The sequence below is a fragment of the Montipora foliosa genome, chromosome 1 (genome assembly GCF_036669935.1).
Source record: "Montipora foliosa isolate CH-2021 chromosome 1, ASM3666993v2, whole genome shotgun sequence".
Classification (NCBI taxonomy): Eukaryota; Metazoa; Cnidaria; class Anthozoa; order Scleractinia; family Acroporidae; genus Montipora; species Montipora foliosa.
In genome coordinates this window covers 45,293,053-45,308,355 of record NC_090869.1, presented here as the reverse complement: position 1 = coordinate 45,308,355, position 15,303 = coordinate 45,293,053, and the positions used below count along the sequence as shown (strand labels likewise).

At 37.7% G+C, this 15,303-nt stretch overlaps 1 protein-coding gene across 1 annotated transcript in view; it reads left to right on the top strand.

Moving 5' to 3' along the window:
• Positions 1–11,604, top strand: part of LOC137999511 (U4/U6 small nuclear ribonucleoprotein Prp3-like) — a 19,217-nt gene extending 7,613 nt beyond the window's left edge. Inside the window, exons 2-10 of the mRNA XM_068845293.1 lie at positions 3,595–3,711; positions 4,344–4,615; positions 6,288–6,375; positions 6,872–7,118; positions 7,937–8,080; positions 9,028–9,127; positions 9,813–9,997; positions 10,087–10,274; positions 10,904–11,604. Of these exons, the coding sequence (XP_068701394.1) occupies positions 3,595–3,711; positions 4,344–4,615; positions 6,288–6,375; positions 6,872–7,118; positions 7,937–8,080; positions 9,028–9,127; positions 9,813–9,997; positions 10,087–10,274; positions 10,904–11,053 (1,491 nt within the window). The 3' untranslated portion in view covers positions 11,054–11,604. The remainder of the gene's footprint in view (positions 1–3,594; positions 3,712–4,343; positions 4,616–6,287; positions 6,376–6,871; positions 7,119–7,936; positions 8,081–9,027; positions 9,128–9,812; positions 9,998–10,086; positions 10,275–10,903) is intronic.
• The last annotated feature ends 3,699 nt before the right edge of the window (positions 11,605–15,303 follow it).

Sequence of the window (15,303 nt, the reverse complement as noted above, 5' to 3'; positions counted from 1 at the left end):
TGATCATCGCCTCCATGAATAACCCAGCCAAAGGTCGTACCCTCCACAACCGGGTCTCCTGGCTTTCCTTTGTGTATTTCCTATTTTTTGTAAATAGTATTTCCCCAATTAACCCGATCCCAGTGACTGTTGAATTTTTCTTGTGAGGGAATAAACAAACAAGGCCGGGCAATGAAATTCGGGTTTTGTCTCGAGCGAGTCATAACGGTTTTTGTAAATCTGAAATTAACATGTATACAGAGCACATTTGTTTCCAGAAAGGTCTGCTACTGCAGTTTTACTGATGACATGTACCCAGTAAGGTCTACAAACTGCCTACAGCGTAAAGTATTAACTTGAAACGCGACTCGGGCGTATAAGACTTTTTACAGTCCGTGTGATTGTCAAGTAAGCGTCGATCATACGGACGAAGAATAACAACCTCCGATTAAGTGTCAAGACTGTTTACAGTCCGTGTGATTGTTGAGTATGCTTCAATTATACCACCAAAGAATAATAATCTCCTCCGCAATTGCGGAAGTCAGATGTATTAAGTAGATAAATAAAGTATTCAACTAAAGGAAATTGACTCTAAAATACTGGGTTTTTTTTATAAAGTAAGCTATTGTAAGCTATTGTCCTCTCAGCCGTGAACTTCACCCACAGAAGAAAATTATGATTTGATACAGCTGTACATGTAGGTCTCTAGCTGTTATGAAACCTCTCTCAATAATCAGAAACTAGATAAAGCGCAATGGAAACCGTCTGCGAATTCAAGATTGCATTTCCATAAGCAGAGGTCAGATTTAATGACCTTTACTAAAATGACAAAGGATCGTTATCACAAAAAAATTTGTTTTGTGGTTAGAGTAAAATAAAATAATAATTATTATGTACAAATGAAACACTAACTTCTCAGTATTGTTGGTATTAATTTTTTGTCATGGAATAGTAACTATTTGAAGTGAACTAAAATTAATTGATGGAACACTAGCTGGATTAATATTAAGTACACTACAAACATCAAACTCTAACTTGCACAATGCAAAGCTGGTGTCAGCATATGGCATCTTGTTTATAGTTAATTTTAAGCACCATTGCAACAACTCAACAAAATATAAGATGTTGCATTGAGAGATAAATGGTAGGTCAACGCAAAGTTGATATTGAAGAGAAAAAAACCTTCTAAAAAAGGTGCTAAAACACAGTTGATGGATTCTGGACAATAGACGATAGATGATGGATGATATTGGACAAATTGTCACAGACTTTAATTATTATTAATCATTATACGAAAGTTCACACTATTAGTTCAGTTCAATTACGACCAGGGGAAATATGAACGATCGCCCATATCTGTTTGTTAAAACTTGTTGACAGCTCCAGCGTTTCAAGTACGTTAGGAGATATGTTCATCGACATGTATTTTATCTCATAAGCAAAAAAGTAAGTGAATTCCACATGTTTTCATTGATCAACAGCCATCATATTGGTGGACCATTTTCATCCACTAACATGTCGTCTCCACACAAAACTCTGAGAATTGACATTGAAAAACGATGTACATATTATAGAACGTCAATCCAATGGCGATTTGCTGACGTTTTGTGTCTTTTTTTGAGTTCGGGTCACATGGCGCCTCATGGGTTAAAAGAATACCAGCAAAACTTAATTAATTTGTCCAACATAGTCTGTCATCTATCATCTATTGTCTATCATCCAGAATCCATCATCTGTGTTTTAGCACAAGCCCTAAAAAAGCTTTTCAGTGCCACAGTCATCACTATGAGGGGTTGTGTTGTCGCTCCTAACTTTTCTTCACAACTTTTCGTCACTTGATGTCGAGATAATAAGCAAGAATGCCTTTTTAAATGCCCCAAAAATAATAATAGGATTTGAAGAAAATCAATTTGTTGTGAATTAAATTCTTATTAAAGCTCTGCAAGATGTGGACAATGTGAACGCAATAAAAATTACGTGTAAAAGCGAAGCTTCAGAAAGGAAGAGTGTATACAATTGTAAACAGTTGAGCTAAAAACCGTAGAATAAAATGAAATCACTTCTTTTAATAGTATTTATACATGCACGTAATGAGCATCTGCGTGTAAATTTTCACTGTGCATGTTTTCTTTTATACCCACTTTTGTATATTTTTTACTCGCATGTTTTGCCAATGCAATACATGTATGGTGCCTTTTCATGCAGGAAACACGCATGTAATGCTGACAAACCCGTCGGCTGTACTGAACATGCATTGTATGATCATGACGTGCGTGTTGACGTTATCGGCAAGGAACTTCCTCTAAACAGATTCTCAATCTTTGTAAAACTCTGAAATAATTGTGGATCAGTAGTCAGGTACATGTACCTTATGGAGAAAGTTGTTTGTTTAGCAGGGAAACTAAAAAAAATCTTTCAGAAATGCAACACATTTTGCGATGGAAAGGCTCTTTTTTCTTGTATTACATGAACATATTTTTTATGCTTTCCACATTGCAATAATTTATTCAAAATAAGATGTTCAGCAGACTAATCACTCAGTTTGCGTGATGTTGACCTTTTGTGGTGCTGTGACCATCACCTCCCTAGTGAGGTTTAAATTAATTTTGTCTCGTAAGGAACTGAAGGATCCTTCAGTTTCATACGCTATTAAGAAGATTTTTTGGGGACTCAATTGGAGAGTTCAATGATTTTAAACTGAATCATTTAATTTGGTCGTTCTCATAAATACATGTAATTATGGAAAGTAAAATTCATTCGGCTTATCGCATTGAATTTTTGCATCTTCGTGTTGAAACAGCGCAACGTGTATTTTTGTTCTTGTTACTGTATCTCAAATGATTTTATTTTTGGAGCAAAATACCACTCCAATTGTCGACAAAGTCATTGTCCCTGTTCCTTTTAATAGATTCATGTACACTGTAGTTAAAAGCTGCAAGACAGTTGGAAAGCTATTCACAGATGTCTGGCATTCACACATTTACAACTGCTTGCTGGAAAGTGGAAACTGTAAGGGTGTCATTACGCTTGTCATTGACTTGTGTTTGGTAACATGGCTATGTGATGTGAAAAAATCCGAAAACATGCACCTTTTTGTTTTTAATAGTCCGCAAACTGTGAACTTTTCATGGCAAGACGAGACTGTATTATTTTGTGACATTACCTTTCAAACACTTCATTGAACCTTTTGTGATGCAAATGCTTCAGAAAGTTAACGAATTTGGTCAACACGTTTGCGTTAGAATTGAAACTCAAACGCAAACTACATGTAATTGAAGACCAGTTTGAAACTCGTTTGATGGTTTGCTTATCTTTGAGCAGTACTGTGGTGAGTGCTTGGGCTAAACTTTGGAATACCATGCCACTAATTTGCATATAATAATTGCATATACAACTTCAACACAACAATACTGGCCATTATTCTGATGTCACTCTGAATGGTTGTATGTTTGATTCAACTGGTTCGTCAGTAGATAAAGCTGTCATCCAGCTTCAGTGAGAGACGTCATGGCTTCCAAGTCAGTTGCATGAACACTGATGTGTGCATTCTTTAAGCAGAAAGTGACGTAGCCCTTTGAGATAACTTTATTGGCATAGTTCTCCTTTACATTACAGCCAGTTCCGAGTTTAGTACAGCAACAAGAATTGATGAACGAAGCAATAGAAAAGGCTAAACGTGCAGCTGAACTGCAGGCAAAGATCCAAGCACAACTGGCTAACAAACCTAACCTGGTAAGAAGAGGATTTATGTTAAAAATTGTGATCTCTTATGAGAAAAGTTGGAAGTTGGAGTCCCTGTCTGGTCTTCCTTTCATAAGAAGAACTTGATAAAAATTGAAGGAGTTCAGCGTAGGGCCACTAGGTTCATCGTACGTTCTGACATGGACTACAAGGGCAGACTTGTCTCCTGTAGTCTCGTGCCTCTTTCCTTGAGGCGAGAAATGTTAGATATTACCTTTTTGTTTAAATGCAGACAGGGACTTCACGCACTTGATAGACACGCCATGCTGGAAGTCTAATTTCATGACTGATGGAGGACAAAGCAGAAACTTGCACCTACAGGTGTACCGGAAATTTTACTGTAGTCAAAGGTGGTCTGTTCGTATCTTTCTTTTGCCTTCTTCTTCCTTTTTTTTCTTTCATGACCACGAATAATGTACAACCTTATTTCAGAACTATTAGCTTTAAATTAATTTTTCCTTTGAAGAGTACTGTAAACGGTCATCCAGGGATTTGACCGGACAAACACATTTTTGAGCAGACATTGTCCGTTGACTGGCCATTATTCCAAGCCCTGCTTTTATGTTAATTTTTTTATTGTATTGAATGTTTCCGGATAAATTTATGATGTTTCTTTGCTGCAGTTCTCTAATACCAACCTTTCAAGTGCTGGTGCAAACCTCATCAAGTCAGGATTAATTTCTTTGACTGCTGTTAAAGAAGACACCTTACATCCCAAAGCGCTGATCCTTGACCAGTCTGGTCGCACTGTTGATTCAACGGGAAGAGCAGTCCAGCTTGCAAGCAGAATGCCAACACTGAAGGCAAATATTCGTGCCAAGAAGGCAGAGCAGTTCAAGATTGAAAAGCCAACAGAGGACCTGAATGAAAGCAAATATTTTGATCCCCGAGTGGGGTGAGGCATGATTAAATTTTATCAGTGATCTGGATCTTACAGACTTTTTTAAGTGTTCAGAAATTTGTATGAACAAGGTCTCTCACCAATCAAGCAAGTATTCTGTGCGATTTTGGCTCTTGCTCTTTTTTGTATTGACAAAATTAATATCCGGGATATGTTGCAGGGACATAAAGCAGGTCAAAACCAACATCTCAGAAACAGATAACCATGGTTTTTTCTAACACCTTGAATGGCTTTTCCAACAACAGATTGGTGATTTTCTTAATGGCTTTTCCCAACACTTTAAACTTGAAGTCTAATGGAGAAATGGAAATTTGGTACATGTATTATCAAATGAGTTGACTCCCAGGAATGAGACTTGATAGATTTTACTCAGTCTAATGCCAGACAATTTTACTCATAAATGGGTGTTGTTCAGGAGTCAGTGAGTTACATTTAACCTGAGACTTGATAGATTTTGCTCTGTCTAACGCCAGATGATTTTACTCATCAATAAGGGCGCATCAGGAGCCAATAAGTTAACAGCCCCTTCATCCACATTTTGCAAACATTAAATGCCTACTTTAGAATTAGGGCTGCCAGATTTGCCAAATTAGGGGCAATTACTTATTTTTACATCCTTATCAATTACATCAATTACATCAATTAGTTAACAGAAGTCCAGATCATTGCTTGACTTTATTGAATTTCAGTTCTCTATGAAAAATGCTTGTTCATCAAAATTTCTGAACATTTTATTGTATGGGGGCTGCATCAGTAAGGCCTTGAAAAAGTATGACTTGCAACAGTTTACACTGGTGTTTACTACAGACCATAAATAGACAATAATTAGTATTATTATGTGGTGGCGAGAAGATGTGAATTTTATGTTTGAGTGGCAGGAACAATATCTCACAAATGAGTGCAGTGAATGAATGAGATACATGTATTATTCTTGCCACAAGAACATAGAATTCATATCTTAAGCCAGTGTGTACATTTTCGTTTTATTATAATATATGGACAATAAATATACATTGTGTACATGATAGAGATTCAAAGGCAGGCTTTAATACTGGGTATTAATACAAGCAAAAGAAGATGGGTGAAAAAGGTGGGAATCATGACATTATTAATCAATAAATTATGACTACTCTTGTTACATACAAAAAATACACCACTAAGTTCCCAGACATAGTGGTCGTATTGATTCTACGAGTGCTTTTGTTCCTGGTAAAATACTCCTATCCATATACACTGTACATGTACATTAAATTTTGTAATAAATGAAGTAGTCATACTGCAGCATAGAGGAAACCCATGCAGCCATATTGCTTTTTATCTGTTTAATAACAATCCTTATTGAGGATATGGATACTCAATAAAGATTGTTATCTGCAGTAAAGGTACATATAATTGGGTGAAAAATGTGGTTGCCAATGCCAAAATTTGGCACCAACCACTACCAGTACAGATAATAATAATTAATGTACAGTAAAAGAAGACCAACTGCTATGATTTTTGAGACTACATTGTTCATGTCGAAGGTACTTGTAAACACAAGTGAGAAAACAGTTTTATAGCTTTACAGTATCTGGCCAATAATTATTGGTCTTAGAAGAGAGAACAGTGTGGTTTTGCTATTGAGCTAAAGTGGCTCCTCATTGTCTCTCCTCTGGTTATTTTACAGAATCAAATCAGCACAACGAAACAAGAGGGGATTTAAATTTCATGAAAGAGGAAAGTTTCAACAAATAGCTCAAAGAATACGAGCAAAGGTATGTTGTGTAATTTGTTCAGTAACTTAGTGATAGTATCCTTTTGTGATCATAAAGTGTATTGTGGATGCCAAACGTAGCCACTAAAGTACTGTAAATCTAGAACAGTGATAGTCATCCTGTAAATTAATGTGGAACAAAGGCAACAACAAAATAAATAGTCACTGCAGCATTACTTTACTGTAGATAAACTGTAATGGACTATCTATTCTACAGTGTAAATTATAAATGCTAATGAGTTTAGGACAAATATGCAAAATAGTCGGTAAGTAATTAAAAATGATCATTTTTCATTTTTTGATGACTTGCATGTTTTCAAACTGTAGTGTGTTTTTTCATATAGGGCTTCTTTGTTTGCTCATGATAAACAGTAATGGTAAAAAAGGACAATGATCCTTTATCTGAGAGAACCTCATCCACAGGACATTATTTACTCAATTTAGTCCAAACTCTCTTCTCAACAGAAACATTCCTCTCTCAATTATTTTTCTTTCAGACACAGCTTGATAAACTTCAAAAGGAGATAGCAGCAGTTGCAAAGAAAACTGGAATTTCGTCAGCAACCAAACTTGCTTTGATCACACCTAAAGAAGCACAAGAGGATTTCATTCCAGATATTGAATGGTGGGATGGAAATATCCTTCCTGCAGGAAATTACATTAATTTGCCAAATGAAGGAATTGATGCAACTGTTGTTGGAGTGACAGCACTAGTAGAGCACCCTGTACAAAAACACCCAGCAGGTAAGTCATAGTATGGGAATAAAATTATTGTTGCAAACTGCCATTTAGGATGAGCCCCTTTAAACAGAAGTTGTCATAAGGATGCAATCTGAAAAGATAGGTCACTATGCTTCTTTATGGAGTAGGGTGATGAAAAATGCACCTGTTTTTGCATCTCTGTATAAAAGCTACTCCCACATAATGCTGGTGAATAATGGTTTGACTTTTTGTTCATACATGTAAACTTCAGTCTTCCTCTATGTCCACCTAAGAACCAGACAAAATGTAATTAAATTTCTTCAAAACAATATACAACTCATGTGCTTTAAATCTCAAAAACACATTCATTTGATTTTTGTGTATACATGTATATTGTAGCACCCAATAGGGCTCACTCATGATACAGTCTGTTTTGCTGTTTTGTCCTAGCTTGACATAGAAACTGCCCTTATCACAATAAGGGAATACAATATGGGGGTCACTTTATTTGATTATGACAAAAAATAGCTATCACCTTGCAGAGGCAAAGAAATAATCCCTAGTTCTTTTCACGAAAAGGATTATTTCAATTAATATTCTCATCTAGTTGAACAAATCTATAGTACATGTACTTGAAATTTTTAATCGTCTGGCATCATACAAAGTAAAAGCTCTATAATTAATGTCACTTCTGGGCGCGTGACGGTTATAGTAATATACTGTATTGCAATTCACAAGGACAACAACATCCAAGCATAATTATTATGCCCCAATAGTGTTTTGTTTTGTTTTATTTCCAGAATAAATTAGCTAGAGAACATTTTTAACAGTGTTTACTGTATCTTACTCCTTTTTTCTAGCTGAGCCTAAAGAAGCACCATCCGTTCCCATCATGTTAACAAAAAAAGAAAGGAAAAAGATCCGCACTCAACGTAGACGAGAAATCGAGAAAGAGAAGCAGGAGAAAATCAGACTTGGACTAGAACCACCCCCACCCCCTAAAGGTATCGCCCTGGATACTGTAAGCAGCTCAATAATTTCCATGTGTATTTGAATCTCTTTATCGTCACTTCAAAGATTGCAAAAACCCCAGTTTATTTTAAAATTAAGTATTGGCCTATATTTTTGTACTCGGTCTTGAGGAAGTCTCAAGTGTCGGGGACATGGGTGTGCTGTGCTTAAACGGCTCATCAAGTCAACAAACACTTCCACTCCAATGATTCTTCACACTTGTCCCTACACACAGTTGTACTTTCTTGCTTATTAATCTTTTCCTTACTTTCTTTTTCATGGCCATCGAAAGATGGAGAAATTTGCCATGCACATGATCCATCAAGGAAGGAAAAAATGGATTCAATACCAAGCCAACGTCACAAATTACTTGTACTGTACTTTGCATCGCTGTCTTTAAACAGTTCCGGCACTGCAAAATACCTACTGTAGTAGTTTGTGACTTCATAGAGATATTGAACCATCCCTTTCCCTTGTAGAGTTGTACATGTACTTGTAAACTGATTGCCACACGGTTTTCACCTCTTACTTTCGACTGCTGAAAAGCAGGGACTTTAAAGGAAATGGTTCGTGATTAAGCAAGATTTGTTAAGAATAAGTGCAAATGAAAATGATTTGAGTACATCATGTACATGTATCTCCAGACCAGATTTTCCCTGACAAAGGGCTAATGCTTGCTGATCGTTCTTTCCATCTCTCTCTTGTGGCAGCTCCTTTGTCAATTGTTTTTGTTAACCCAATAAAATTTTAGCCCACGAGTTTTCCCTACAGTGTACATGTTGTATACAGTGGTAATTTGCGAGATTTTATCTGAGGCAGAGTACATCCCTTCACTTGGCCATTACCAGGGCATCAGCACATTCAAAACAGTAGAAAATGCTTCAATTATTAACGATTGTTTAAACTATCAAACGCTTGTGTTAACTGCTTATTGTTGTAGTTAAAATCTCTAATTTGATGAGAGTTCTTGGTAATGAAGCAGTTCAAGATCCAACCAAAGTAGAAGCTCACGTCCGAGCACAGATGGCACAAAGACAAAAGTGAGTACTGCGTTACTACACGTAGTGCTATCTATTCAATAAAAGTTATTTCAAATGAAATAGCTTACCATGCACTTAGCTCTCACAAAACTTACCGCAAGAGCTACTAAGCCTTAAACCAATGTTCTTCAATAATGAGATTTTGAATCTACATACACTGTACTCTTAGAGACATCATTGCACCCTGCATATCGTAAATTCATATATATTTTAGTTTATTACAATGTTTTTACTACTCGTAAATTTCGTGATTTTTTGCGTGGTCACATTTTGCAACACTTATTTTCACGATATTTACGAAATCGGGAAAACCCCAATCATTTTATTTTCGCGATTTCGTCTTCTGAAGGGGATAAAGCACGCAATCACTATGCCATTCCAGCCAGCAAGCTCCTTCCAGAGTGGCTTACTAATGTATCAGTGTGAATGGGCCAAGGCCAACCCATGTCATTTTTTGTCACTAAGAGGAGCTGCAATTTACTCATGACCTTAAAATATGTGCGCTACCGAACGCCACCCCTCGTTCAAGGAGATTTGCGAATTCCAGCGAATGTCGGACGGTGCAGATAAAAAATTCCCTACAAAAATGTTGTAAGCCAATAATAAGTTGAAGTCCTTGGTGGAACTACATTACAAGGAGCCCGTAAATGGATTATTCTGGTCTTTTCACTGCCATTTTTTGCAGGGCCCATGAAGCTGCCAATGCAGCACGAAAACTCACCCCTGAAGCCCGACGAGAGAAAACAATCCGAAAATTAAAGGAGGACACTTCACTTGGTGTACATGTAGCTGTGTTCAGAGTCACAGAATTAAAAAACCCACAGAGAAAATATAAAGTGGATATCAATGCACAACAGCTTTTCCTGACAGGTGTGTTTTGAGTATCAAGACGTCCGAAATAAGGTTGATTTTTACTCTAGTTTACTTGACTAACTTGCATGTATTTCTTGTTTTGCCAGGATGTGCTGTTCTCTACAAAGATGTCAATCTTGTGATAGTAGAGGGAGGTCCAAAAGCGGTAAAGAAATTCAAGCGTCTAATGTTGCATCGAATCAAATGGCAAGATGAGAAAGAGTCTGATGATGATGATGATGAAGGACAGCAGTCAACTGGTAGGAAGACACAGCCTTGTGTCCTTGTGTGGGAGGTGAGGTTTGACTCTGTCTGCGCGGTTAGGACTTTCCTTTTTATTTCTTCGACTTGAAAAATTGAGTTTTATGCAAACTGACAAATCATATCAACGTACAGCACGCAAGCACTTTGCTTAATCTTAAGCTAAGACTACAAGCATACATGTAAGTATTAAAGTGAATTCCTCTGTAGATAAATTGTAAGCACTTGTAGTACCAAAATAACATTTTTACACGATACGATTTTGTCGCATGCGACAAGCTCACGACAGGCCTACGACATGACTTACGATTGTCGCAGCGTTTTAAAACATGTTTTAAAATGCTACGACATTTTTTCTGACGTACACAACAATCGTAAATCATGTCGTGAGCCTGTCGTAAGCCGTTGTCGCATGCGACAAAAATCGTACCGTGTAAATCGGCCCTAAGGTACTAATGCGCATCTTGGAGACAGAAGCCTTTGTGTCCGTTTTTCTGGTCACATTTTGATTTCTATGAGAATAAGGGCATGTGTACAGTAACTTTTTTTTTCAATTAGAAAAACTCAATGGCTGCATTCCGAGTTTGAAAATTTTTTTCATTTTATGTAAAAGAGTGCCTGATTATGAGATCTGATTAAGTTTGTTTTCTCTTTTTTATGTAGGGAACTAACAAGGAAAGGAACTTCAGCGATTGGAAATTCAAACTCTGTCCAATGCAAACAACTGCTAGGGAACACCTTAAAAAATATGGTGTGGAACATTACTGGGATTTGGCTCTCAGTGAGTCATTGCTTCAAAATGCAGATGACTAAATCATGCCAGCTCCCTCTAATTCGACTTTTTTTGTATGAAAAGGCGAGCATGTTCAAGTACCACTTTCGTCATTCTTCAAAGTGTTCATTGAGCATAGGTGCAAATTATTAGATACTTTGAATTTGTGGCTCAACAGCTTTCCTAGTTTTCCTTTCCCCAAACCAACTGCCGAACTTGTACTCTAATCTGTAGTTTCCTTTTTGAGCGATTTTATTTGCCATATTTGACACATTTAGACATAACGGCCATTTCTGTGTTAATTCATTTTTTGAGAAAACTAACTGACCTTCGACATTTTCAGTGTTGCTTGTTTACCAGACAGAACTGTCTTTCAACAATTGACATTAACAATAAGTAAAAATCTTTAGCAAACATGGAAGTTAAGAAGTCTTGTTTTTAGGAGGGCAAAAATGAAAAAAACCTGGTCTTAAATAGTAGCTAGGATCCTTCAAACATTGCTCCCTCCCTAACAGGCATTTTTAACGATATTAACCTTCTTGCTGAGCTTACTCTCTCCATCAATCTACCATTAAATCAGTGACTTCATCTACTATAGCAAACACATTTTTTCTTAGTTTTCCCAAAAGTTCATGTTAAAGTACATGTAGCCATAAAAGCAACCAAAACTGTTAATCGTTTATCCTGCGAATGAGCAAATGACATAGACCTCTTTCACAATGGCCGCCACAAAAAAACATTCTTTTGTTTTAATTTTTAATAAGCCTTTCTGGCCTTGCTACGACGAGCAAAATTCAAGAGTATTTTTTTCCAAAATGAGGGCAGTAGGTCTAATTAACATCAATACAAAGGAATGTAAAGTGTCGGTATTTATGAAGTGGTCTATGCTCGAGTTTATTTCACAAACACAAGCTTTTTGGAAGTGAAGACTTCGTTGGAAGTCAGAGAAGTGAAAATTTTTGTTAAGTCACTAACTGCTACATCGTACTTCGACCAAAAAATCACTCCCTTGTTCTTCTTGTGTTTATTCGTGACCAGACCGATGACATTTTAAGCTTTCTTTTTCATGCAGAAGATTGTTTAATTTAAACCGCGCAAAAATATCCCTGCATTAGTAAGCACTACCGATAGGAAATCCGAGTATCTGGAGATGCGCAGAACGTATGCGCAAGAACAATAGTAGGCACCGTCCTTAAATATTTCAAGTGAAGAGGTTTTTTATTTCACGGTTTGTATTTGCGGACTTTAAAATCTTGAGGTCGAGGAAAAGGACGTCAACTCTCAGTCGCCTAAATGCATTTATTAAGTGTGTACACGACTGATTTGGCATCCAGCCTACAGATTCGGGTTTTCCCATTTTTAACTCGTGTGTTTCATAGTTATATGCATTCTTAATCGAGCTAGTAATCTTTCTCTTCTTGATCCAGCTCTCAAAGTAAGACCTTTGTACCTCGGATAGTAAAATCCAAAACTTGGACGCAAAGTAAAATCTTTGGATCAAAATGGGAAAGTGATGTTTTCTTGGCCTCACCCGTTGTGAAATCTCGCGGAGAACAAAAGTACTGCCAAGTGTTTCTTACTGATGGAGAGAGAGGTTTATTTTTGCAGGGAAAATTACTTAAGGTTATGTCAGGCATTGTTTGTGTCAAATACTATTTCCCTGGGTGGATGACAAAAATGTACCGGAATTTCGGTCGTGTCCACCATGTGGCAAATGTGCGGAGGTCACCGTAATCGTTCCAAGCACTGCATGTCTCATTTCTGTTCGACAAAATCATTTCTCTGGCAAAAACGAACAAGTTTTGGAGAAAAGAGTGGTGGTCATCCTTATGGGATTTTTCACAAACGTTGCCACAGAAAAAAGTGGAGTGGATTGTGTGGTCGAGATTGTGCAAGGTCACAGTAACATGTTTGATAATTAATTGGTCATTTTTTGATAGGAAATAAGTGTAGCTTGCATTACAAATTTAGGGCTGGTTTCATATGGGGTGCGTTCGATTGACCGTATTCCGGAATTGGAATACATGGAATATAGGTTAGAAATCCTTTGTTTTTACGGAGATTCACGTAAAAATTGTCAAACGCCTGCGAAAATGCTATTACGTACGTTCTAATTCGCTACGCTCAAACGAACGAAAAATACTTTCTCCCTTGATTGTCTGAAACTCACAACAAACAACTTCATAATGGGTCGGTTTCTCAGGTACATGTAATCCAACCATTCGATGAGATTCACAAAGTACAGGAAGAAAAAAGCTGATTATCAATAAAGGGAAATAGATTTAAGCTTGTTCGAAGCCCCTGGTCTCTGGCTCGACTCGTTCCACTTCTTTTCAGCTGCATTCTTCGCCTTGCGCAAACGTTCTACGTTTTCAGAATCCGAAGCCAAAACATCTTACTCGAACTGTTGAGCTACCTCCAAACCCTCTTTCTTCGGTCGGCCAACTCAAATATTAACTTTATACATTTCCCAGATCGTTGTCTACCTTCTGAAAGTAGCTTACGAATCGCGTCTAGGATACTGACGTTGATGCCGATAGCGGAGAGATACTTGGTCTTGAAGGGCGATAACCTCAAAGTGAATTCTGTTCCCTTTTAACTTAACTCCGAGGTGTCTTTCGCGATTTTAGATCTCCCTTCCAACTGATTTCCTTTTGGTTAAAGCAGCGCAATTTAATTTTAATCTTTAAAGAGGCAAAAACCTGCTAGACAAGCTCTGAGCTACTGCTTTCCTCCAAGAAGGACCTTGGCTGAGAACGTCTGGTATTCTTGGGGACTACTAAAACACCTATAAGAAAATACCTGATAACAAACCACGAACACCCTTCAAATAAGAAGACTTCAAACGCATACCAATAGAAAATAAATTTGTAAACCCATCTTTATTGTCCGTTTTAAATCAGCACCCTACGTATTCTTATTCCGGAATAGGGTCATGCACTCTCAATTTTGAACGTTAGGCTCTCTGGTTAGGGTTAGGCTTGGAGGTAGAGTTATTTTCTTAGATTGCGGTTTTAAGACCGATGTTTTGATAAGGAGCAAGACAATAGATCAAATGGTCTGCACTCTAATAATAGACGCTTTCCATTCGATTGAAAGTCTCAAGTTATGGTTTCGATAATTTCATGTGGCGAATGGGACAGCATTGCCCCAAAATGTTAATAGCAATTGCTTCCGAGGAGTGCTGAACCAATGGGACGCCATTTTCCGGTTATTCCGGAACGCGACTGAGGTATGCCCGGCAAATGTCCGAAATTTTCTTACGGGATATTTCCTCTCCATTCGATTCTCTTCCCGGTTTCTTCAACATTTTTGGTCGAATAGAAAGCGCCTAAGGAAAATGGGACGCCTTTCCTAAGAAGCCTGTCTAAAAGAAATGAAATGATTGCTAGAAAATAGTTTTTTTTTCTATTGTCTAATCAGGATCAGAAGCCCTCTCTCTCATTTGAAGAAGATCTCATTTGGCCTTGGCCCATCAGTTTACTGTATTATATAAATGTAGAATACGGGTCCCGCCAAATTATGGCAAGTCACCGACAACACTTCTTATTGGTCTGCAACGAAGTACCCGCTCGAGGGAATGTGCGTGCTTAACTGCAAAATTATGCTTCGTGCAAGGGAAACAAGAACGCTACGTTTATTTTCCCCAAAAATCTACCGGTAGCGCAACATGACAATTTGCGGCCTATCCTTACACCACGGGAACACAGAAAGCCGCAAAAATATCGAACAAAAATTCAAGTACTATACCGAATAGCGGTTCTATGACGGGTGGAGCTGTGGAGACCTGAAGCTCCACAAACCCTAACCCTAACCCTAATTTATGCGATGCATGTGTTGTTTCACGTGGAGCTTACGTGTTCAAACTTGGCCCTTATTTATGCACGCCCCTTCCCTTGTCTTTCTGATTGATTCATTTGATGTTTTAAACCTGTTTGGGTGAAGGGTTGGGGTTAGCTCTTTTGTTAGGCTTTAGGATCAGGTCTCATTAGAAAACAATGGCGCTGACTACTTAAAGGCAGGAACATCATGTAAGAAAAGAGGTGAAAACTTGAAAAAATAGTTTTTTAAACACGTTTGGGTGAAGGGTTAGGGTTTAGGGTTTGTGGAGCTTCAGGGCTTTCCACAGCTCCAACCATCGTAGAACCGCTATTCGGTATACTAATTCATCTTTCAACTAGGTACACTGTACGGGTCCGCAAATGATCCCAGGACCGCAACTGATCCCCAAACTGTACCGCAAATTATACCACAGGTAACCCAGGCTCACTGTGTGTAGGTAAATATAGAG